The sequence below is a fragment of the Notolepis coatsorum genome, assembly GCF_963971535.1.
Source record: "Notolepis coatsorum genome assembly, chromosome: 2".
Classification (NCBI taxonomy): domain Eukaryota; kingdom Metazoa; phylum Chordata; class Actinopteri; order Aulopiformes; family Paralepididae; genus Notolepis; species Notolepis coatsorum.
In genome coordinates this window covers 188,289,680-188,315,588 of record NC_140166.1, presented here as the reverse complement: position 1 = coordinate 188,315,588, position 25,909 = coordinate 188,289,680, and the positions used below count along the sequence as shown (strand labels likewise).

Sequence of the window (25,909 nt, the reverse complement as noted above, 5' to 3'; positions counted from 1 at the left end):
ATTAGGTTTGTGACTGTGTTAAATGTACACACAAATACTCAAAACAAGACATTGGCATGATGGAAAACAAAGCAGGCTACTGATTAGCAGACTAATACCTGTTAGGTTAGCAGACAGACTAATGTCCATTAGGTTAGCAGACAGACTAGAATCAAGAATATCAAGAGGTTTATTTGTCACATAGATACCAGGGCATACAGTGAAATGCGGGTGGTCATGCCTGCATCGATTGTGCAATAATACGATAATAAAATATATATAGAAAAGAAAAACAGGTGAGACATAAGATGTGCATGATAAAATAGACATGCTAAATACCTGAGGGCACTCGTTCCTATGTACACTACTATACAATATACAATTTTAACTGTCATTATTATACTTAACTCAATCTGCGCCATCCACATATATATTATACGCGTTTGCTTGCCAACCGTTGAACGCCAATCACGTATACGTTATTTGGTCCGTTTAATATTCTATTCAGTGTCATGGACCTCTATGTTACAGTTAAAAGGCATACTGAGACCCCTAGAGTGCAGTACCGGTCAGATCCTGCTAGGTGGCAGTATCGCCCACCCTTTGAAACCCTATTCCAGACTGTGTCACATCTAATCCCGTCCGGGCGGAGAATTTTGGTCCAGGCAAGTCTAGCGGTTCACCCGATCACATTGGAACGTGCCCATGGCCCCTCGATGCATGTGTTGCACCAGATTATGTCGCGGACCCGATGGACATAAATACTGGAAATCGCGATCAGACAATTGGAATATTCTTCTTGGAATAACCCCGATCAAAGGTAAGGACTATCTGACGTCAATTCCACCTTGATCCTACAATTTCATATCAATCCAGTCGATCAACGTATGTAGTATTCAAAACGAATGCCGTTGATGACGATCAGAGCATCAAAAAACGACCCCCCCCCCCCCCCCCCCCCCCTCTGATGCATTCATGATGAAACATAATACCCATTATATACCTTTGATTTGGAAACAGTAGCATGTCCAGGCGAGCAGCGAATGCATTTAGCAAAATTCACATATCGCTCCATAGCGCAGTTTTTCAGGAATTAGCCAGGATCACTCTGAAACTATACAATATTCACGACGGGATAACACACGTATACATGAAAAAATTTATTCTTTTTCACATGTTGAACGAGGGATAGTTACTGTCAAATGAGCCATAGTATTGTCTCCTTAGCTATAATATAGAATATAGATATAGCCCTGCAAACACTGCGACGCACAATGAAAATGCCTCTATAAAGCGTGGCGCATTTACTACAGGATGAGGATAATAGCTGGCAGAGAAAGAGTTAATGTATCTAAACTATATAATACAAGAGCCACATCTGTTCTTTCCTTAAAGTGACTTTTTATATACATCATTCCTTTAAAGTGACTTTTCCCTTATTTAAAGTGACATTTTGTTTAAAGTGATAGTTTAAAGCGGTTGCAGCATGAGTTGTGTGTGTGCGTGTGCTCATATGTACTTGGAGAGTTCAGTGTTCTGATGGTCTGGGGGAAGAAGCTGAGCCGGAGTCTCTCTGTTCTCATAGCGTGTGTACGTAGGCGCTTGCCTGACCGCAGCAGCTTGAACAAGCTGTTGTTGGGCTGGTGGGGGTCTTTCATTATTCTGCAGGCTCTGGATTTGTACCTCCTGTTATACAAGTCCTGCAGGGGTGGTAGTGCAATACCCGTAGTACGCTCTGCTGAGCGCACCACTCTCTGGAGTGCCTTCCTGTCCTGTGCCATGCTGTTTCCAAACCAGGCAGTGATGTTTCCAGTCAGAATGCTCTCTACAGCCCCGGAATAGAAGGAGTGGAGTATCTTCTAGAGATGTTCCGATACCTAAGCTTTGGGTATCGGCCGATACCGATACTGATCAGATAACAGTGCATACATTAAAAAAAAAATTAAAAAATTATATATAAATTATAATTTTATTTTATTTTTATATACAGCTACTGTTTTATATATACCGTTTTTTAGTAATAACTAGAAAGTAATGGTATTTATTCAACAACAGGTGATTGTATAGATTTGTATTAGTATCATTAATCAATGAGTGGGGCTGCAGCACTGCAGATATACCCTACTCCAATGATCCACACGGACATTATTAGTTGCTGCACTTGCTACCAGAAGGCTCCGGTTCAGTTAGTAGTAGAGGCTCTGTTGTGATTTTTGCACAATAAATATTCAACATTCTCTTTTGAGACTCCGCCTCAGACTCTTATCATTTGGCACTAAAAGCTAAACATTGTCACCGATATGGCTGTCCGCAACATGTCATTAATTGTGTACGCGAGGTGGTTCAGTGACGACGCTAACGTGAGCTAGGTTAGCTAGCATGAGCTACCGGCAGATGGAAAGACTAACGTTACTGGTGAAAATGTGATTTACATTGGAATACTCCTTTGCCAACTTGCTGTACTTTGCTTGCAGGTCTGCAGCCATTATTGCTGGATTATGAATAGCCCCAACTTTAGCCAAGGTAACGTTATGGCTAAACCTTTAACGTTAGTTAACGCTAGCTTTCGGTTAGCTCTTCAATGCTAATAACACCACCAAGCGAACCCATCTGAGCTCCCCGTCAACACCGCTCTGTCGGGAGGATGGCATTTAAGAAAGTATCTGCTGTTAAAATGACAAACAGCATTGACACTTTAATTCACGGTCGGTTAAACACACGTTTGTTTTATAATGCTCACTCAACAGACCGCAGTGTTGTTGATAAATTACGTGGTATCGGAGCGCAGCATTAGAGGGTACTCGCCGATACCAGCATTTTAGGCAGTATCGGCGGCATTTCAGATACTGGTATCGGTACAACTCTAGTATCTTCCCTGATACTCTGAACTTCCTTAACTGTCTCAGGTGATAGAGGCGCTGTTTTGCCTTTTTCACCACAGAATCTACCGGTATGCGTGTTGACCATGTCAGGTCCTCTGTGATGTGGACTCCCAGGTACTTGAAACTGCTCACCCTGTCCACGGTGGCATGTGTGTCCCCTGCTGTATTCTCCTAAAATCCACGATCAGCTCTTTGGTTTTACCAATGTTCAGGAGTAGGCTGTTATCCCGGCAACAGCGTGCCAGTTCATCAACCTCCTCCCGATAGGCCTTCTCATCATTGTTAGAGATCAGCCCCACCACCACGTGTGGTCCGCAAACTTCACTATGGAGTTGGAGCTGAACCTGGCCACACAGTCATGTGTGTACAGTGAATACAGCAGGGGGCTCAGAACGCAGCCCTGGGGGGACCCGATACTCAGGGTGATTTTGCTGGAGGTATGACCCCCCCCACCCTGACCGCCTGGGGAATGTCACTTAGAAAGTCCAGGACCCAGATCGTAGAGTCATATGAAATCCGTTTTATTTTTTCCCAAATTCCATTTGATTTTTTTCCAAATTCCGTTTTTTCCGTTTTAATATTTCAGAATTCTGTATTTTGCTTTGTACGCTCATTTTAGCATCAGAAATAGTGTCTAATAAGTGGGAATGAATAAATGTCCACAGTTTAATAAGATATAACAGTCCATTTAAAGGAAAACACCAACATTTTGGGAAATTAGCTTATTTAACATCTTCCCTGGAGTTAGACAAGAAGATACATACCTTTTTTTGTCTCTGTGCATGCATTTAGCTTTGGGAACAGTCGCTCCGTTAGCATAGCTTAGCTTCATCACTGGAAGTGAGGGGGGGCCGGAGCCTGACGTTCCCTTACAGTGTATAGTTTGATTGATTGCTTGAAAAGTTTATTAACAGATTGCAGAATACACTCCAAATACAAATCCAAAACGTTCATGTAAACATAACAAAGGATATGGAGAGGGCTTCAGCGTTCTTATTTTGTTTCAGGTAGGTGCTCTTTGGATTAAATCCGGGGTAGGATTCGCTTATATAAGAAAGGTTGAGATCCAAGGCAGCTCTACAGTTGTTAAAAAGCCTTTAATAAGTAGCTTACATTATTTAGAAAAAAAAAAAAAAAAAAAAAAAATTTAAAGTCCAACATGTTTCGGCCTACATGGCCTTCTTCAGGGTGTTTTTAAAAAAAAATCTAAATAATGTAAGCTACTTATTAAAGGCTTTTTAACAACTGTAGAGCTGCCTTGGATCTCAACCTTTCTTATATAAGTTCATGTAAACATGTTGTGACCTGTGTATTCACCACGTGGAGAAATAAAAAATAATTGAATTAGACAATTACGTTGTATAAGCAAATATACTCTGAACTATTTTTTGCCTAACCACTCCTCTCTGAGCGCAGCCAGTGATTTCAACGTCGTCGTGATTGTTGACACTCATTCATTAAAAGGATCCGAACCGATTGAAGTTTATGGATACCATGACTTAAAATCCTCTTACCTTGACGATTAAAAGCCTCCCCAATTTAGAAAACAGTAATCCAATGGCTGGTATTGTTATACCGGATGCTCTGAGCGAACCGGAGCTAACACAGATCAGGATGGTAAAGCATATATAATGACTTCCTTTCTGGGGTTTTCAAAATAAAAGTGCGACGTTTATAGCAGCGGAAAATGTTTATTTTGTACATTATCTAACGTTAATACGAACCTAAACTAACTTTAGGTTAGTTGTAAAGTTAGTTTAGGTTCGTGTTAACGTTAGATAATGTACAAAATAAACGTTTTCCGCTGCTATAAACGTCGCACTTTTATTTTGAAAACCCCAGAAAGGAAGTCATATATGCTTTACCATCCTGATCTGTGTTAGCTCCGGTTAGCTCAGAGCGTCCGGTATAACAATACCAGCCATTGGATTACTGTTTTCTAAATTGGGGAGGCTTTTAATCGTCAAGGTAAGAGGATTTTAAGTCATGGTATCCATAAACTTCAATCGGTTCGGATCCTTTGAATGAATGAGAATGTCAACAATCACGACGACGTTGAAATCACTGGCTGTGCTCAGAGAGGAGTGGTTAGGCAAAAAATAGTTCCGAGTATATTTGCTTATAAAACGTAATTGTCTAATTCAATTATTTTTTATTTCTCCACGTGGTGAATACACAGGTCACAACATGTTTACATGAACGTTTTGGAGTTGTATTTGGAGTGTATTCTGCAATCTGTTAATAAACTTTTCAATCAATCAATCAAACTATACACTGTAAGGGAACATCAGGCTCCGGCCCCCCCTCACTTCCAGTGATGAAGCTAAGCTATGCTAACGGAGCGACTGTTCCCAAAGCTAAATGCACGCACAGAGACAAAAAAGGTATGTATCTTCTTGTCTAACTCCAGGGAAGATGGTAAATAAGCTAATTTCCCAAAATGTTGGAGTTTTCCTTTAATAGGGCTGTCTTAAATACTTGGGATTCGAATATGAAAATAAAATTCGATTATAAAAAATAAATAAATAAAAATTATATATATATATATTTTTGCAAAATCAACTCTGCCTCTCTTTGTTAATTACAACAAGCAATGCGGTTTGTTATTTAAGATGAGGTCGGACTCGGCACTGACAGATTTGTGTTCATTGTGCTGCTTTTATAAAGCCTCAAATGACGGCTTACAATATTTCATGAAAGCAAAGTGTTTTGTTTGTCTAAGATTTAAAAAGGTTTAAACTTTACAGCACTGACAAAGTTGAACAAAGTGCTGTACAAGTCCCACAACATAAAAAGAAAAAGTAAAAAGAAATTAATAATAATAATTTAATTCTTTTTTTTTATTGTCGATTCCATTTTTATTGCTCAATTCCGCGATTCCGTCCGCGATTCCGTGATCGCGGATTCCATATGGCTCTACCAGATCGATCAGCTTGTCAACCAGTCTGGTGGGGACTATGGTGTTGAAAGCTGAACTATAATCAATGAACAGCAATCTCACATAGCCCCCCTTCTGTCTGTCAAGGTGAGATAGGGTGTTGTGTAGTACTTGGGAGACCGCGTCGTCAGTGGACACGTTTGTCCTATATGCGAACTGCAGTGGGTCCATCAGGGCTCTACAGTGCGACCAAATTGCTCGCATATGCCCCTAAAAATGTGTGTGCGAACCGTAAAAATCAATTACACGCACGCTGTGCGTACAGATTACAGCCTCTCTCGTCTTTTTTTTCATCCGCCGCGAGAATCGTTAAAAAAACTACAAGTCCCACATTGCACTCAAGCCAACGGTCCAATCAGAGTAGAGTGACGCGACTGGTTTCATGAGAAAGAAAGCAAATTAAATTACCAATCAAAAGCTCTCATTTGGCTTGTTTACTTCCTGAAACGCCACCATTGCGATATGCGAGTTTCCCGAGACATGTAACTTCTAGTCTTACCAATAGCAATATATTTTAGAACACCTAGATTTAGCGATAGCAATAGTAATATAACGTTAATGCAACAAAACAAATGCCTTGCGTTGTTAATCATAACGTTGATGCAGTAGCGTATGCCGTTGTGTTGACTATAACGGACATGATAACATAACACTGTGTACACATTCAAATTGCGATAATCGTTTCCAACATTTTCAAATCGATGCAGTTGAATTTTCCCCTTAGGATCGATGCATTGTTACACCCAAGTACAAAATACAAAATGTAAACATGCAGGGTTATAGCAAGAGCTAATTTACACACATGCACGCACAGTACAAATATACATTTATTTTTGAAAAAAAAAACACTTTTACTTGAAATATTTTCACTGTGCTCCTAAATATTTTTGGGTGCTCCTAAATTTCTTTGTGTGCTCCTTTTTCATTTAGGAGCACCTGTGCCCCTAGTTAAAAATGTTAGCGTAGAGCCCTGTCCATGTTACTAGGGAGAGAGGCACAGATGTGGTCCTTGACCAGCCTCTCAAAGCATTTCATGACCACAGAGGTGAGTGCCACCGGTCTGTAGTCATTTAGGCCTGCTTGAGAGGAGTTTTTTGGTACAGGGATTATAGTGGACACTTTGAAGCAGGCAGGGACCACGGATTCAGCCAGGGATAGATTGAATATGGTTGTAAACACTGGGGCCAGCTGATTTGCACAGGACTTTAGTATTCGTCCTGTTATCCCATCTGGGCCTGCAGCTTTCCTAGTATTATTTACTCCCATAAACGCTATTCTCACGCTGTGTTCCGTCAATGAGTGTCTCCCATGGTATTGTGTACAATACTGAGCAAGCTCTTATTTGCTGCATATTTTCAGTTAAAAATCTTTTGATCATAAATGATACGGTACAATCCAGAATTTATTTCAACATTACATTTTGGGTATACTCATGTATGTTGTTGAAGAAGAGGTTGACTTGTAGATCTTTCTTGAACTCAAAACCAGTGGTGCAGTGGCAAATTGACAGTAGGTCAAACGCTCCACGCGCGCATGCACAGTTTTTTTTGGCTGCTCTCGTCCTGCAGCTGGATACTATTGCCTCACAGCGCGGCCGTCAGCGCGCGGCCCAGAGAGCGCCGCTGGCTCTGCGGCTCTGCAGCTGCATGCTTCTCCGGGAGTCCGGTTGGATAATGCCATGTAAAAAGCGATTGCGTGTACTTCAGCCTCAGTGACCGAGGTATAACGCCGTTATACCGAGTTATACCAGCACTGCACCACTGCTCAAAACCACAGGTATGTTCATTTCACAGGTATGTTCACTTCATTTCTTTCAAAGAAATATTACAAATGTAAACAAACAGCATCACAGGCCAAAGGTCACTAAAAAAAAAGGGAGAAAGACTCACTCAAACATACCATCTGTCAGTCCTTGTATCAAAGGCTCACAATAGATTTCAGAGTGAAAAACAATCCCAGCAACATCAGTGGCCTTAGTTGAAATTCCAATTCCTAGAGTGTGTGTGTGTGTGTGTGTGTGTGTGTGTGTGTGTGTGTGTGTGTGTGTGTGTGTGTGTACACATGTGACCCCGCGCTGACCTCTTGGTGTCATAGTCGATGAGCACGTAGTTCTCCATTGCCAGCTTAAGGTCCGGTATCTCCTCACACACCCACCTGCACATACATAGACGGCAGTGGTCAGCAAGGTCAGAAATACATTTGATCAGAGATATTTCAATGGGGAAAATAAAACCAAGTCCTTGTCACTTCCTGTAATGTGTCATGTGAGCTGTGTGTTGCACGTGGAAGAAGCCAGTGAGGTTAAGGGTCACCTACCGGATGGTCTCGATGATTTCATGAGCAGCATCGTGGTGTTTATCCTGGAGACAGAGAGAGGGGAAGAAAGTGAACATTTCAACATGTTATGAATGAATAGTTTATTTCCAACAATATAAAATAATCAAATGATCAAAGATAATTTGCTGTGAAAGAAAAACAATGTGTAATGTAAAAACAATAATGTAAAAAAAAAAAAGAAGAAAAAAAAAGGAAGAAGCAAGATGCTCATCAGGTCCTACTAGGGCTGGGCGATATGGAAAAAAATCATATCGCGATAACGATATGATAATTTTATTTAATTTCTCGATATCGATAATTATCGGATTGTTATAAGTATAATTTTTTTTTTTTTTTTTTTTTAACAACAGATGTATGTTTATTTTGCAGCAATTCTTTGTCATTGCCGCCATCTTTAGTGTTACATCCCCTCACACTCCAGTTCTCAGGCTGCAGCTGGTTTAAAAGCTAAAGTAAACCGGCTTCTCTGCTGGCTGTGAACAGTTCTGGCTCTGCTAGTTTATTTTCGATCTTTTGGCGCTTTTTTGGTGGACAAACCACCGCACATGTGCACTGTGACTCGTGACTGGAGTCTAGTTCTGCTAGCACACATAGCCTACTGTGTACAGACGGTTTCAAAATGTATTTTAAATTAGAAAGCAAACAAAATAAATGGACAAGAGAAAAAGATCTGAATTTGGTCAGTATTGTCATTTGGACAAGCAAAGCCATTACTTTAAGTTGCAGGCAAGAAAGACAAGTCTGTCCACTGTCTCTGGTTTTAAAACTGCCCTGTTGCAGGTAAAAAAAACGTCGATATTCGATATCGATTATTAAAATATATCGCGATATTTATCGTTATCGTTATATCGCCCAGCCCTAGGTCCTACCCCTTATTACAATAAACCTTTAACAAAAATTTTTCAGTTTATCGTCTTTCGAAATACACCAACCACTTCATCATTAGCCCTGAGATACATAACCAAGTACACCTTCAAACACAATCTTCAAATGGCTTCCAACAAAATCATCAACAAACAAAATCACATGGCGATCAATCAATAGATCAAGTTAATATTCAATCAGTGCTGTTAATGAATAATATGTTATTGTACAATCAATAGGCTACTGTCCATCCAGTATGTAGAGAGCAAAAGGTAGAGCAAAAGGTAAGGTTATTGTAGGCAGTGCAACACAGCTCAGTCAGGTGGAACGGCCTGACGTCTTCAGTCTTCGAAAGCTACAACCAATCCCTCCGGCCCACTGTGGCGCCAGTCCAGCCAGATTGTCATATAATATGAGGTTCTGTCTGCGACTCGATGCTAAACTAATCTGTCCAGAGCAGCTGGCTGCTAGCGAGGCTCGCTCTCCTGGTACGGCAGTGCAGCACAGGCCATAACAAAACACAATGTTCAGTATGAGCAAGAACATCTGACAGACACAACAGCCACTCTAAACACACAGGCCTGAGTAGCAGTTTCGCCGTCAGCGTCGGTTAGGCTATGGAGTAATTGACCCATCTCAAACCCTGCCCTCCTTTCTTGATTTTGTTTGTCCGTGGAAAGCAACAGTTGTGATCAATTCTATGAATGTCAGCATGCCAAGCCTTTGGATGAAGCACACTCGTTCGCTGTCTATTATGTAAGCCTTCATTGGCTGTGTCCACAGATCCATCTCTATCATGTTGGCAGTATTACCACCAGATTTCCAAGCTCTATTGGACCTGAATAAATTACTGTGACCATACTCTCTAGAATCCCTCCTATTAAAAGCTACTCCATGTTCACCAAGGCTATCATTGTAGGGACGGGCACGACTTCACTTTTTCATGGTCAGTTAGTTGGTGGGTGGTCTGAACCAAATACTCTGTGTGTGCCCCCATATTCACAAAGGCTATATAGAACATTATTCTCACTGTGGATTCTGGCACTCTTCCATAGAACTTGTCTCATCATGCGTCAACCTTGTGGACATGGTGCCACAGTAGTACAACTCGGGTCCACATATGCCACACTAGACAAGACGTGTGCCACGGGGCTACATTGCATCCAGCTACTGAGCCAAGGGAGACTAATAACAACAGCGTATGCAGGTCAGAGGTCAAGCAGACAGACAGCGCTCCAAGCTCAAGTGGAGGTCTCGTTTGACACAACACTCCCTCCTAGTGGCCGAAATTGAAAATGGCTTTTTCCGTCAACACTTTATTGGAGGCAATAACCTGTACAATAACCTGCACATATAACAATTAACAACATTACAAACTTTGACTTTGATCCCTGCAAACAATCATTTGGCTATTCCGTTTTATGGCCCACCCCTAGTATTCTGGATAAGAACCATGTGTTCCTATTATTTCTTTCCTAAACGAATGTGTATTCTACTTCGGTTCCGTTTACACTAGTATTAGTTACCGATCTATAATTAGTCAGCTCAGCTGGCGAGCGCTAAGTTGCCGCAGCCTGAGAGTAACAGCAGGCTTCCAATCCCACTCTAGAGCAGAGCCTGCTGCCTGCACTGACCCAGTGACCCACTTTCTGCCTCCTGCTCCAACACACTGCCAAGGAGGGCCTCTCAGAGAGGAAAGGAGAGAGTGAGAGAGGAGGGAGCGAGCGAGGAAGAGGAAGGGGAGAAGGAGGAACGGGAGAGTGTGGGGGAGGAAGAAAATAGATGAGGTGAGAGAAAGAGAGAAGTGAATTTTCTAGGGCTGACCCCTATTAATCGATTAGTCGACTAATCGGTCGAAAGGAGCCGTAGTCGACTGGCCAACCTCTTAGTCGAATATATAAAAAAAATATATATATATATATTTTTTTGTATCATTCTTTCCAAAAGAAGAGGCCTAGAAGCGTGGCTAACGCTAATGGCACGCATACCAGAGGCTAACTGCCTACGAAAACAGGCACAGAGGCACTGAAAGAGGATTTCACCCATCTAATGAACACACTAGACTAGACAAATATCAAGATGTATCCATAAGTGGACCAATTGCATGCTTTTGCAGAGGACAAGAAGCCTTCAGTCAACTCCTTCCGACATTAAGCACCCCCCACAGCCCAAATGGAATGATAAAATTTATATAAAGAAAAAATATATATATCATCCTTTTTTTTGACCAATAGTCGACTAACGGCAAATTTTGGCCAATCCTAGTCGACCATCCAAATCCTTAGTCGGGGACAGCCCTAGAATCTTCTACACTTGATCCCCCTAATCCCCCCCCCCCTACACTTGAGAACACTGTTGCTGACAATAAACTGTATTTACACACTGCTAAAATTTGCACATTGCTCATTGCACATCACACAACATACTTTTGGAACTGTACATAGCCATTTTGTTATTCAATTTCATAGTATAAATAATTAGGGATGTCCGATATTATCGGCAGATATTGGCATTAAAATGTAATATCGGAAATGATCTGTATCGGTTTTCAAACAAACAATTTTTTTATTTAAATTTTTTATTTATTTAACCTTTATTTACCCAGGCAAGCAAGTAGGAACAAATTCTTATTTTATTTATTGTGAAAAGCATGCATAATGTTGTGTTTTTTGGGGGGGGAACCCCCGCATATATCAGTATATCGGTATCGCCGAAGACGCTGTTCAGCGTCTTTCCCCGCCATGCTTATTCTGCCGAAGACGCTGGACAGCGTCTTTGATATCAATATTTCAAAAATCTGTGATCGAAATCATATTTGTCCCCCGGAGACATTATATGTACTGGTGAGCCCCTCTCAACTCTCCAACGGTTCAAGAGCGCCATCTGGTGGCGGATCGGCGGATCGCCCAGGGCAGAAACAGGAAGTGGAAGCTGGTGCTCATTTCAATTCGGTCCGATCACTCGCTAATAGTCCCAGGACTCGAGCTGATCACAACGGATAGCAATCCGTTACCAATAACTTGATAAACAACATGATTTGGACGTATATACTATTATACAACCTGGAAATTAATCTGATATTTAGACATTTCATAATAGAAAAATGTCTGTTCCACGCTTAATGTCTTCGATACTAACTGCTCTAATGATCATATCACCCACACTAGATGAATGATATAACGTTGCCCACGGAATTATAAACGACCCCCCCCCCCATCCGGTCAACATCAGATCATACGTAGTAACTCCTAGAAGCACGTCCAGTTGACATTTTTTATCTCGCACAGATTCCTACCAAACTGTATTTGATCATCAATATAATGCATTTAGGGCTATAAATCAAGTTCTGGAGAAAGCTGCAGAAAACGATAAAAACATACTTATACTTTAGACCGTATTTTAGTATGAATATGTGAATGAAAAAGTATAACGTTGCTACACCCTGAACAATAGATATAGGACGTTGAATGGGCCATAGTAATGTCAATTTAGCAATACAATTTAAAAAGTTATAGCCCCGCAAAGAAGGGGAACTTCTCCATGTTAAATAGGGCTGGCGAGGGATGGTAAATTATGAATTTAACCCCGGCGATCAAAGTGTTAAGAGTTGGACAATATCGGTATATCGGATATCGGTAAAAAAGCCAATATCGAACATCCCTATAAATAATATCTACGTCCTGATCTGCAATGCACACTTTTTAGAATTGTATAGTAATCTTTATTTTAGTAATCTTATTTTTATTCTATGCTACATTTATTGTATTGCACTGCACACTTTTTAGAACTGCATATACTAATACCGGTAGTAATCTTTATTAATATAAGTCATCTTAGGGCTGGGCGAACGATAACGATAACTATCGCGATAAATTATTTCCTCGAAATAAACATGAAACGTGGTCGCAAAGTTTCGATATATCGATTTTCCAAGCTTGGATATGAGCACACGCACTAACAACCAATCAGTGAAGGAGATGGCCGACAGCGGAAGGAGACCCGCGCTGCACCTCTGGGTAGAGAGGTAGGACTCAAGTAGTAAACAAGGAACAGAGTATTTTAGGGTGATATTTAGTACATTGTAAACAAGGCTGCCTAGGATAATTAGCTTGCACGGCGCTATTTTATAGTTTACGTGCCGAGTGGGTGTGTGGTGTGAATTCTGAGGCCACGGTTAGAGTAGTGTGGGGTATGCGGTGGACATCGTTGCAATGTATTGGGGCGGAACGGAGTATTTTAGGGTCATATTTAGTACATTGTCATGGGATACACCGCTTGCTCTGGCTAACTGCTAACGTGCGCGGACTGATGACGACATCAACTAGAGACATTCGCAGCAGCAAAACAAGTCCATTAATAGCCCGTCCATCGGCGCCGGGCATAAGAAGTTAATTAAACTTGACAGACATTATATCGACGATAATTATCGATATAGAGTTATATGAAAATAATTTTATCGCAATAACGTTTTTGGCCATATCGCCCAGCCCTAAGTCATCTTATTCTATTCTAAAATTATTGTATTTTTATTATTGGAAGCTGCTATAGTCGAGGGACCACAATAAATAGATTTGTACTTGCTGTAAAGTACTGAAATAAGTGACAATAAAGGAATCTGAATCTGAAGGAGCAGTGGGAGAGAAAGTGAAAGTGAGAATCCAGAGAGTGGGGGAGGGAGGGAGCCAGAGAGAGTGTGGCCTGGCAGCCTGAATTCGATCCTCAATACATTTCCAGTTCCGCGTTCGCCTTCTGCGCTCTGATTGGCCACTGGCGTTTCTGGTCATGTGACATGTGCGCCCAATCGTGTGACGGCAAGTTCTTTCGACGGTTAAGCTTAGGCACTCTTTCGAAGTTGGTTAAGGTTAGAGTTTGTCTTCGAGCAGGGCAATGGACCAGCCCTGATTCCAAACTCTAACCATAACCAACTTCGAAAGAGTCGCCTAAGCTTAACCAGTGATAAACTAGGCGTTAGGTAGTTTGCAGGCTGTTAGAAATGGGCAAAGACAAAGCTCGTCATGCGATTTGGCGCACATGTCACATGACCAGAAACGTCTGTGGCCAATCAGATCGCATAACGTGCACGGCTGCACGCGGAACTGGAAATGTATTGGGTAGGGATGCCCCGATCGATCGGCCACCGATCGGTATCGGCCGATAATCAGTATAAATATGCGATCGGTGATCGGTGATAATGCTTTATTTTCGCCGATCGTCAAAACCGATCGAAAAACATGATCCAATTCTGAGTGGAGATCTCTCGCTGAGTTCTGTCTCAGACACACGGAGAGAGCAGCGGCGTCTGCTCCTCCTCCTCCTCCAGCCCCTCCCGCACCCGTGTACTGTAAACACTAGTATAGTCTAGTCTAGTGCGACACTGGGACCTCCGTGAGCTAACGTTACAAAATGACCCAGTCAACTATTTACTCACTGAGGCGTTGTCTTAATGTTATATAGCCGGCTAGCAGTAGCTACAGATAGCTCCTGATATCAATGTCTTATGACACTGATTCGATGCGTATTCGAGCTGAGGGCATGTTGAATGTAATCAATAGGGTCCAGCTGCAGCTCCGGAGAATCCTGGCCATAGCTGGAGGCTACTCGAGTACACACAGTGGAGCTGTTTGCAGATAGCGAGCATTTTGACTTGTTGCGTGGTGGCGATGTCTCGCAGATAATACAACTACAAGTATGATTATATAATATATATATTTTATAAAAAAAGAATTATATAAAATTATTATAAAGCTTTTTTGTAATAAAAAACGATCGATATCGGATCGGTATCGGCCGATATGGCTCAAGACGATCGGTGATCGGTATCGGTGGCAAAAAACGTGATCGGGGCATCCCTAGTATTGGGGAAAGAATAGACGTGGCCTGGCACCATTTGTCAGCTGTTTGGAAGCCTGGCACAGTGGCCACAGCTAACAGCCTAGAGTTCCTGTTCTCCTGCTCCACCATCGCCCGGGCCGCCACACCAACTTCCGCCTTGGCGCATGCACACAACCACACACACACAACCCAAAACCACCTACTTTTTTTTGTATCCACTTTTTCTCCTCCTGTTTTTCTGTGTTTTTCTCCCATCCCAATTTAGTCGGTATGCCAATTCCACCCCTCCCCTTCCTGGTCGTTGCTCGCATGTGCCCCCCACTGGTCGGTCTAGGGAGCCCTGAAGTCTATCAGATGCTTCCTCCGAGACATAGGAGACAGCCAGCAGCATCTTTTCACCTGTCAGCACGGACTCTCATTGGTGAGGTGTAACGTGGGGGAGGTCACACTACCCTCACCATCTCCCTCCCTCGCTGTGCAGGCGCCCTGACCGACCTGTAGGAGTCGCTGTTTACAACGACCAGAATACCACCCACCGGCTTCCCTCTCGCTGACTCTGCCAATTGAGCGAGTATGACGGCCGGCCAAGCCGGAGGCAACGCTGACAGCCGGATTCGATACCAGTGTCTCTCGCGTTGGTGACAAGGGCTTAGTCCGCTGCGCCACCCAGCCACCTCCACCTACTATTCTTATAAACACAAGCTGTGTTCAGGTTACTATCCATCGAGTGCCTGAATACCGACTGTGATCTACACACACAAGCCCATGGCATGGCGGTATCAACGGTCACCAGGGAACATGAATAGAAACACGACTATATAAACAAACTATGCGTAAATATTAGGGGTGCACCGATATGAAAATTGGCCACCGATAACAATACCGATTGTTCAAGTAACACAATCGGCCGATACCGATATTTGTGTATTATTTGTATAGTATTTGTAATTTTTGTTTAATTTTTATTTTATTTTTTACTTTTTTTTTGTAATATATATTTTTTTTTAATGAAACTACTGTATATTTGTATGTGTATGTTTGTATTTGTATGCCTCTTTACTTACTTAAAAAAAGGAAACATCAAGAAATATGTTTATGGTATTAATTCCACCATGCCATGTAGCACTATCTCTCTCCCAGTATCGTCTGGCGGCCTGCAGATGGATACCGTTCTCTCAACCAGAGCTCTCAGCCAATGCAATATAACCATTTTGATTGACAGTCGATTCGGCCAATTACGCCACACCGCTAGCACCCACCTCCTGCTGTCCTTACCACCAATCGGCAAGCGTTTATTCATTTTCTACTTTCGGGCATGCCGCCATTGTTCTGTTTGCGAGAGCACAACAAACTTAACGTAGCTACGTTAGCTGCCCGGCCCGCCGACCAGCGCTCCACAGCATGACCAAATGAGACAATGATTTTACTGCAACAAATGTTATAATAAAACAAAGTCTTTCTATACATTTGTCTGGTTGAAAACTGTATTAACAGATTGCAGAATGGGTAGTTGGGTACGGAATGAGCAACGGAATGGAACTGAGCTATGAACGGACTAACGGAGTAATGCCTTGCTTACTGCTATCTTCGGGTAAATAATATGCTTGTTATTGAACTTGTAACACTAACTATATAACGTTAATGCCACAAAACGAATGTTTGTGTCATTTTAAATGCCATCTTCCCGAGAGAGGGTGTTGATGGGGAGTTGTGTTATTAATAGCATTGAACAGCTAACCGAAAGCTAGCGTTAACTATTGTTAAAGGTTTAGCCATAACGTTACCTTGGCTAAAGTTGGGGCTATTCATAAATCCAGCAATAATGGCTGCAGACCTGCAAGCAAAGTACAGCAAGTTGGCAAAGGAGTATTCCAACGCAAATCACATTTTCACCAGTAACGTTAGTCTTGCATCTCCCGGTAGCTAATGCTAGCTAACCTAGCTCATGTTAGCGTCGTCACTGAGCGACCACCTCGCGTACACAATTAATGACATGTTGCGGACAGCCATATCGGTGACAATGTTTAGCTTTTAGTGCCAAATGATAAGAGACTGAAGCGGAGTCTCAAAAGAGAATGTTGAATATTTAGTAGTAACTTTGATGCAGTAGCTTGTGTGTGTGTGTGTGGGGGACTGGGGCGGGGCCGGCGTTGTGCAGGATGCGACTGAATTTATCGGCTACTGCCATCGGCACATTCGAGCTTATCGGCCGATACCGATACCCGACCGATACATCGGTGCACCCCTAGTAAATATATACAGAGACTGAAATAAACAAGTTACTAGAGGCAACTTTTGGTTCAGGCTGTGTTGATAGAATGAAATGAATGGCCTACTATTGTTTCTGTGTCAAGGATGAATGATATAGGAACCTGTACAGCAGTGACACGGTACTGGTTACACGTATCGTGCCAGTGTGTGCGTGAGTGTGTATTGCCTGTGTGTGAGTGGGGGGTTCCTGCCTCTCACACAAAGACGGCACACAGCAACTACAGAGCAGTGTGTGCTGCTAAAAACAGTCAGTCTCAGAGAGAGAGAGCGAGAGCGAGAGAGAGCGAGAGCGAGAGAGAGCGAGCGAGCAAGAGAGCGAGAGAGAGAGAGAGTGACAGAAAGAGAGAGGGAGCACAGTGTGCGAGTAATAGCTTTGCCACGTAGTGGGTGTTAGGGCTGGGTGATATGGCCTCTAAATGATATCACAATCTTTTTTGGCTATATCACGATACACTATATAATATATATATCGCGATATTTTGACATTTCCTCTAAAGCACTTAAAAATGATTGATTTAACCCTTTGATGCACACAGGCACGCCAATATTATGATTATAATAGTGCCTGCAACTAGGGCTGTATTGAATGTCATTTCTTAACATTCGAAGCTTCTATTGAAGTATTCGAACGAAGCTTCGAATGTCTGTCGTCATATTTCATGACATAATCCAAATAAAAAAACGATTTTTAATCCTCAAACTAAATCCCCAATTTGAATAAAGTGATTAATCGGATTACATTTTTTTATCAACTTTCTTTAACACATTAATTGCCAAGAACGAGTATACTCGTTATTGCCCGCCATGCGAATATCGTTATTTGGGATCGTTATTTCGTTTATTCGCTATATCTATTCATAATTCATGGCTGCAGCCTCTGCAGACCCTTCAGACCCTGTCTGAGCTGGCAGACGGTCAACACCGGCCTCTACTGCCTTGCGGAGCTATTGCACTCCATTGAAAATGGTCTGGTGTGTTTTCTGAGCTGATCTGAGCCGTGGGGGCGGGGTTTAAATACTCAGGCGAGGCACGGGCTTACAACAATAGCATGGACCACTAACCTAGAGCATTATGAAATCCGCTACGAAGGCCAGTTCATGTATGCACGAGAAGATATAATAATGATAATCTAGCGTTGATTTCAGGATGATTAGATAATCAGCCGAAAAATTACAACGTGATGACTGGATTACACTAAAATGCCTTTTCCTCGTCTTTTCCTGGAATTACTTAGAATCACCATACCCATATTCAAAACGGTATAAAACGGATGTACGGATCTGTTTTGTGCATGTTGACTGGAAGCAACTCACTGACAATCGACGGGTGTATTAGACCCATAGCTATAATATAAGATATATTTTAAGCACTCACACATTTTGCAGTCTCCCCATTGATTAAAGCGATGACGCTCTAGCGCCCCCTGGCGCTGAATGAGTTAACATAGGATACAAAACATACAATACAAAACACAGGACAACAAAATACACAGACACTCTCCCAAGCTCACCCTCATAGTCCACACTGATTCCTCCCAAGAGGATCACCAATATATGTTCCCATATAAAACGCATACAAAATTAAAATTTGATCTGTAAACAGCATATAAGCCCTAACACAGTAAATCAATAACAGGTGCAGGTAGTCTGTAGATAAGTGAACAAAAATATCTTAAATAACCAGTAAGAAGTGAGAGATCTGAGTGAACTAGGCAGTTTGTTCCAATCAGCTGGTGCTTTATATTAAGGCAAGTCGACCAATAGCTTTGGTGGTTCGAGGTATAGTAAAGAAAGGATGATCCGTGCGTCTTAAATTATAAGTTGAACTATATGGAGTTAGGAACTGCTTTAGATAGGGGGGATAATTAAAGTAAATATATTTGTAAACTAAAAGCAACCAATGAAAATTGTCTTCCGAATTGGGGAGACAGCCAGTTTAACGACTCAAACATAAGACAGTGATGGGCTCTATAAGGGCACCTCAATATAAATCTGCAAACATTATAAGTGACATTATTATTATATTTATAATATAATAATATTATATAATAATTAATAATATATTAAATTATATTATTATTATAAGGACGGAGGTTTGTTAGTGTGGTGTTCTGATGCAGACTATGTCTGCATAGTCCACTATTGGAAGTACCAGCTGTGTGAATCATTCTTTTCCTAACTTGAAGAGAAAAACAGTTAATAGAACGATACAATATTCTCAGGCTACAATTTCTTTTCTTTATCACAGCATCAATATGTGACTTGAAAGTGAGTTGAGAATCAAGCCAAAGACCCAGGTACTTATATTCATCGACATTCGAGAGGAGCATCATCTAAAAACTTAATTGACAACTGATTTGATATTTGCAACACATTTGATCTAGTACCAAACAGCATACTATAGGACTTCTTCTTTAATAAAAGTTTGTTAACTCATTCAGAGCCACGCCCCTTTGACCATGTTAGGGCTAGCGTGCCAATGGGAGGTCGGGGAAATTTGCGAATGCCTAAACTAGATCTTAAATTATGGCTATGGGTCTAAAATACCCCTCACTTATCAATGACTTGCTTGCAGTCAACATGTACGAAACGGATTGTTTTTTCATTGGTACATTTCCGTTTTATACCGTTTTGAATACGAGTATAGTTTGAGATTTTGGAGAATTCCAGATAAATCTGCGATAATAGCCCTTTACTGGAATACACAAAACACGTAATTTTTCGGCTGATTTATGAATCGTTTTCAAATAAACGCTAGATTTTCGATAGTATATGTGTACTTATGCACGCTAGAAGCGGGCTGAAAAATCGATTATCCATGCCGTGGATACGGCTAACGTTACGCACACACACACACACACACCAGACACACACACGCTGTGATGGCGGAGAAAAAAACATCTGATTAACCCAAGACTGGTAACAGTTCAATGATGAATATTTTTTTCAAAATCAACTCCGTCTCTGCCTCTCTTTGTTAATTACAACAAGCAATGCCGTTTGTTATTTAAGATGAGGTCGGATTTGTGTTCATTGTGCTGCTTTTATAAAGCCTCAAATGACGGCTTACAATATTTCATGGAAGCAAAGTGTTTAGTTTGTCTAAGATTTAAAAAGATTTAAACTTTACAGCACTGACAAAGTTGAACAAAGTGCTGTACAAGTCCCACAACATAAAAATAATAAAATAAAAAATGATATATATTTTTTTTATTTATAATTTTTTTATTTTATTTCAAAGCTTCGAATTAAAATCTAATCTCGGCCCCGAAGCTTCGAATTCCAAAAAAAGAATCGAAGGTCAGCCCTAGAGATTACACCTATGAACTAGGGCTGGGCGATTAATAGATTGTATCGATTAATTCGAATTAATGATTTAGGACGATTAAAAAAAAATGAAAGACAAAATTATTTCTTTTTATAGTCACCTTTTATTTGACAAAAAGTGATGTTTGGTGAAAGTTAGATTTGCACTTTATTAACACATTGGGTGCCGTTAACGTAGATCTACGTTTCTGTGGCCCAGCGGTTGAGTGGCAGAAACGTAGATCTACGTTTCTGTTTCGTTATTTCTTTTATTCGCTATTGCCATTCATAATCCATCGAGGCACCTTGTGCAGGCTGTCCTGAATGTGTCTGAGATCGCAAACGGCCAATACCGCCACCTAACGCCTTGCGGCCGCTATTGCACTCCATTTGAAACGATGTTTGTTTTCTTGGCCGAGCTGCAGTGGCGGGGTCTGAACGCTCCGGCAAGACAAGCGGTCACCACAGTTCCCTTGACGAGGGTCCCCGCCCGCCAGATCATCTGCAATGCTGGATAAAGTTGGACAAACTATTGTGATGAATATTTGGAATGGCGATCAGATAATTGGATTATTCTTTTTGCAGTACATCAGATACAAGGTAAAGACGATATCTTACCAATCTTGCGTTGATCCGATGTTTTTTTCGCCGCGATTGCAGTGTGTCTGTGTGTTAGGGCTGTACCGAATGTAATTTTTTAACATTCGAAGCTTCAATTGAAGTATTCGAACGAAGCTGCGAATGTCTATAAAAATAATTTACTTCCAAAAAAAATATATATATATATTTTTAGAAACTAAATCCTCAATTTGAATAAAGTGATTAATCTGATTAAATTAGTCTTTTTCTTTTATTAAATCAACTTTCTTTAATGAATATAACTCATCAGTTTCGTCAACATAAATAATTGGTATGAAAGTGATGGTGACGTCTTATAGTATAATATTAGTGTAGCCTAATCTTTAACTGCAACTGTGAAGAAAACCCCCATTGGTTTAAACAGATTGAATAGACACAAAAATAAAGATAAAAAAAATAAAAAAAATAAAATAATAAAAAATAAATTCAAATGTTGATTTAGAATTCGAATGTCAACATTATGATCGAAGCTTCGAAGCATTCGGTACAGCCCTAGTGTTATGTGTGGTGTGTCCCGTTGGTAGTAATCACAGCATGGAGGGGCGCCCCGCTCCAAACCCCCCAATACCGATAATCTAGCGTTGATTTCAGATTGATTGTTGAATTGATCCAAGCGAGGAATTTGTGTTTAGTGAATGGCAACGTGTTTAGTGAATTCCACTAAAACGCTGTTTTCACGTCTTTTCCTGGGATTACTCAGAATCACTCAAACTATACTCATATTCACCACGGTATAAAACGGAAATGTACGGATGAAAAAATTATCTGTTTTTTGCATGTTGACCGGAAGAAACTCACTGACAATCGACAATGTTATTAGATCCATAGCTATAATATTTAAAGGGGACATGCATTGCTATTCCTTTCACTATTTGGGCAACTTTACACAATTCCTGTGATTCTATGGAACACATCTGTAAAGTTTTTTTTCCAAAAATTCATTGTTTTATATTTTTAATCAAGTACGCAAAAGCATAATTTTTCGACCTCAAGATTTCAGGCTGATTTGGCTGGGCTCCGCCCATAAGCGATTTGAGTGACAGTCACTCACACAGCGTGATACATACGAGAGAGAGCAAGAGAGAGAACGAGCAAGCGAGAGAGAGAACGAGCGAGAGAGAGAGCGAGCGAGCGAGGGAGAGCGAGAGAGACAGAGACGGACAGAGAGAGGGAGAGAGAGAGAGAGAGGAGAGCTGCATCCCGAAAACACACACACACAGTTCGGTTTGTGTGTAAATGGCTCCCAGACGAGTGACAGGTTAAACTTCTGTAGCGTGGCAGTGAAAGGGTTAAGAGAGAAAAATCGATTAAAATCTTAAATCGGATGTGGTGTGACTGTGTTGTGTCTGTGTTCGTGCGTGACTTTCAAATTATTGTAAACACAACATAGTACTGTGATATTCTGATATATATCACATCCGAACCCATTAATAAAAATTTGAGTGCCAACATAACGAACGAAGGTCCGAACCTTCGGACGTTTGGGATCAGCCCTACTGACCGACTCGTGGTCAACATACTGTATGTACTAGGGCTGTCCTAAATACTTCGAAGCTTCGTTCAATGGGCATGGGATTCGAATATGAAAATAAAATTGGATTATAAAAATAAAGATTTTTTTTTTTTTTTTTGTCAAATCAACTGCCTCTCTTTTTTTATCCACTTATTCTCCTTATTTTTCTATTTTTCTCCCATCCCAATTTCACCTCGCCAATTCTCCCTTCAATTCTCCCCTCTAGGGATGCCCCGATCAATCGGCCACCGATCATTATCGGCCGATAATCAGTATAAATATGCGATCGGTGATCTGTGATAATACTTTATTTTCGCCGATAGTCAAAACCGATCGAAAAACATGATCCAATTATTTTTTTTTGTATTTTATTTTTTTATTATTTTTTAAACAAACATATAGATGACAACACACGATAAGATATACAAGCATTAATTGTCAGGGCACATCCAATGAGATCACATTTTAGTTAGTTGTCTTATATAAGATATACCCCTAATACCTGTTATCTAAAAAAACCTACACACATAAATTATGATCCAATTCTTTACGGAGATCTGTCACTGCTGACTTCTCTCTCAGACACACAGCCTGCAGCGTACGGCGCCTCCTCCTCCCCAGCCCCTCCCGCACTCATGTAAACAAGAGCCTCGCAGTCTGCTAGTCATGCGACATGAGCTAACGTTGGCTACCTACCGAGCTAACGTTACTGTTTAAACTAAATGACCCAGTGACTACATGAGGCATTGTCTTAACGTTATCTAGCTGGCTAGCTACTGATAGCTGCTGATATCAACAAATGCTCCAGCAATAGTCGAGTGCATGATAAGTTACCTCCGCTGACTCGGTAGCTCACGTTAGCTCTAAACTAAATAGTTCACTGAGGCGTTGTCTTAACGTTATCTAGCCGGCTAGCAGTAGCTACAGATAGCTCCTGATATCAATGTCTTATAACATTGTTTCGATGCGTATTCGAGCTGAGGGCTTGCTGAATGTGATTTATACCAATACTAGGGTCCAGCTGCAGCGCCGGAGAATCCTGGCCGTAGCTGGAGGCTACTCGAGTACACACAGACAGTGGAGCTTAGGGCTGGGCGATATGGCCTCTAAATGATATCACGATATTTTTTGGCTCTATCACGATACACGATATATATTGCAATATTTTGACATTCTCTAAAGCACTTAAAAAGGCTTGATTTAACCCTTTGAAGGATACGTTCACGCAAATATGATGATTATAATAGTCCCTGCAACATATGTCTGCATTAAACCATGAAGATGCTTTCAAAAATAATTAAATGAAAAGTTGCAAACATTTAAAAAGAGTAGTCTACTGACACACTAATACAGATTTTTTTTTTATTAACATCTAAGACAATTTATATAAAAACTCTTGGGTGCCTAAGACTTTTGCACAGTACTGTGTTTTCTATCCACTTTAGCCAAAAATACACACACATACTGTATGGATGAGGGTTTGTGCAAAACATCACGATGTCAACGATACGTTTAAAAAGTGTATCGTTAATGAACTGTACCCGATATTTATTTAATATCGTCATATTGCCCACCCCTAGTGGAGCTGTTTGCAGATAGCGAGCATTTTGACTTGTTGCGTGGTGGCGATGTCTCGCAGATAATACAAGTACAAGTCTAATTATATAATATATATATTTTATAAAATAAATATTAAAAAAATGTATATAAAATAATTTTTACATTTTTTTTATCAAAGACGATCGGTATCGGATCGGTATGGCTCAAGACGATCGGTGATCAGTATCAGTGGCAAAAAACGTGATCGGGGCATCCCTGGCTCTGCTAGTTTCTTTTCTATCTTTTGGCGCTTTTTTGGTGGACAAACCACTAGCACACATAGCTTACCGTGTACAGATGGTTTCAAACTGTATTTTAAATTAGAAAGCAAACAAAATAAATGGACAAGAGAAAAATAAATCTCAATTTGGTCAGTATTGTCATTTGGACAAGCAAAGCCATTACTTTAAGTTGGAGGCAAGAAAGTCTGTCCACTGTCTCTGGTTTTAAAACTGCCCTGTTGCAGGTCAAAAAGAATATATATTTTTTTTAAATTAGATTTTTTTTTTATCAATAGATATCGATTATAAAAATATTTCGCGATAATTATTGTTATAGTTTTATCGCCCAGCCCTATTTGTCAGCCCCCAACTCTGCAACATGAAGCATATATGTGTGCATGTCGTGTCGGCCCCCAACTCTGCAACATGAAGCATGTGTGCATGTGTGTCTGACTCTGCCCCCAACTCTGCAACATGAAGCATATGTGTGCATGTGTGTCTGACTCTGCCCCCAACTCTGCAACATGAAGCATATGTGTGGATGTGTCTCTGCCCCCAACTCTGCAACATGAAGCATATGTGTGCATGTGCGTCGGCCCCCAACTCTGCAACATGCAGCATGTGTGTGCACAGGGGAGGAAACAAACTTTTTGGCTTACCAGCCAACTGGCGAGTATCTATTTCAGTGGATACCGTGATACTGTGAATAATGTATACTCAGTAGATAGTAAATTATAACACTACCTTATGCATACGGCACCTTATGTGACACTGAATAATGTGAATATTTCTTCAGCTAGTCAGATAGTAAATTATATTGACCATATTGACCAAATTGTTTACACTGCCTGTGTTGTTTTTACTACCTGTACACTGTGTTGTTGTTTTACTACCTGTACCCCCCCCCCTCCCCCCCATGCTGCTATGATGCCTGAATTTCCCCAAGGGGATCAATAAAGGAATATCTTATCTTATCTGATTTTTTTTTACCAGCCAAACAGATTTTTTACCAGCCAAAAATAAATCATTAATTGTGATAATTCCTTCTTTGTATGTCTTCGTCTAAATAGATTTTCAATCATAGTAACTAATAATCACACCGTGTCTCTACTCTTTAAAATATTTATTAGCATAAAACATTAATAACAGTGTCTCGGGGTGCTCCAGTAGCACACCATGTTACCGCGCTGCGTCGCGGGACTCCGTGCTGCGTCACGGATCTGGTTGACTCCGAGTTCGATTCCCGGACTCGCCGTCATTTGCCGAATGTCTCCCCCTGCTCTCTCTCCCGTTTCACCCTACAACTGTCGGTCATGCTTGACCAGAAAAGCGATAAACGCTAAAAAATAAAGTTTTAATAATAAAAAAAATAATAATAATAACAGTGTCTCTACTCTTCACAATATTAGCATAAAACATATTAACATGAAAGAGGGATCTATTCTGGACTGAGTTGGGCTGAACTGGGCAGTGAAAGATGCTGGGTTGGACTGGGTTTGGCAGTGAAAGAAAAAAACCGAAGTATGTTG

General features: G+C 40.9%; 1 protein-coding gene across 2 annotated transcripts in view; it reads right to left on the bottom strand.

The window, feature by feature from the left end:
• Positions 1-25,909, bottom strand: part of dot1l (DOT1-like histone H3K79 methyltransferase) — a 138,904-nt gene that overhangs the window by 77,282 nt on the left and 35,713 nt on the right. For both annotated transcript variants that reach the window (XM_084337981.1, XM_084337982.1), the window contains exons 2-3: positions 8,116-8,159; positions 7,879-7,953 (exon numbers count right to left, since the gene is read on the bottom strand). In XM_084337981.1, coding sequence (XP_084194107.1) covers positions 7,879-7,953; positions 8,116-8,159 — 119 coding nt within the window. The remainder of the gene's footprint in view (positions 1-7,878; positions 7,954-8,115; positions 8,160-25,909) is intronic.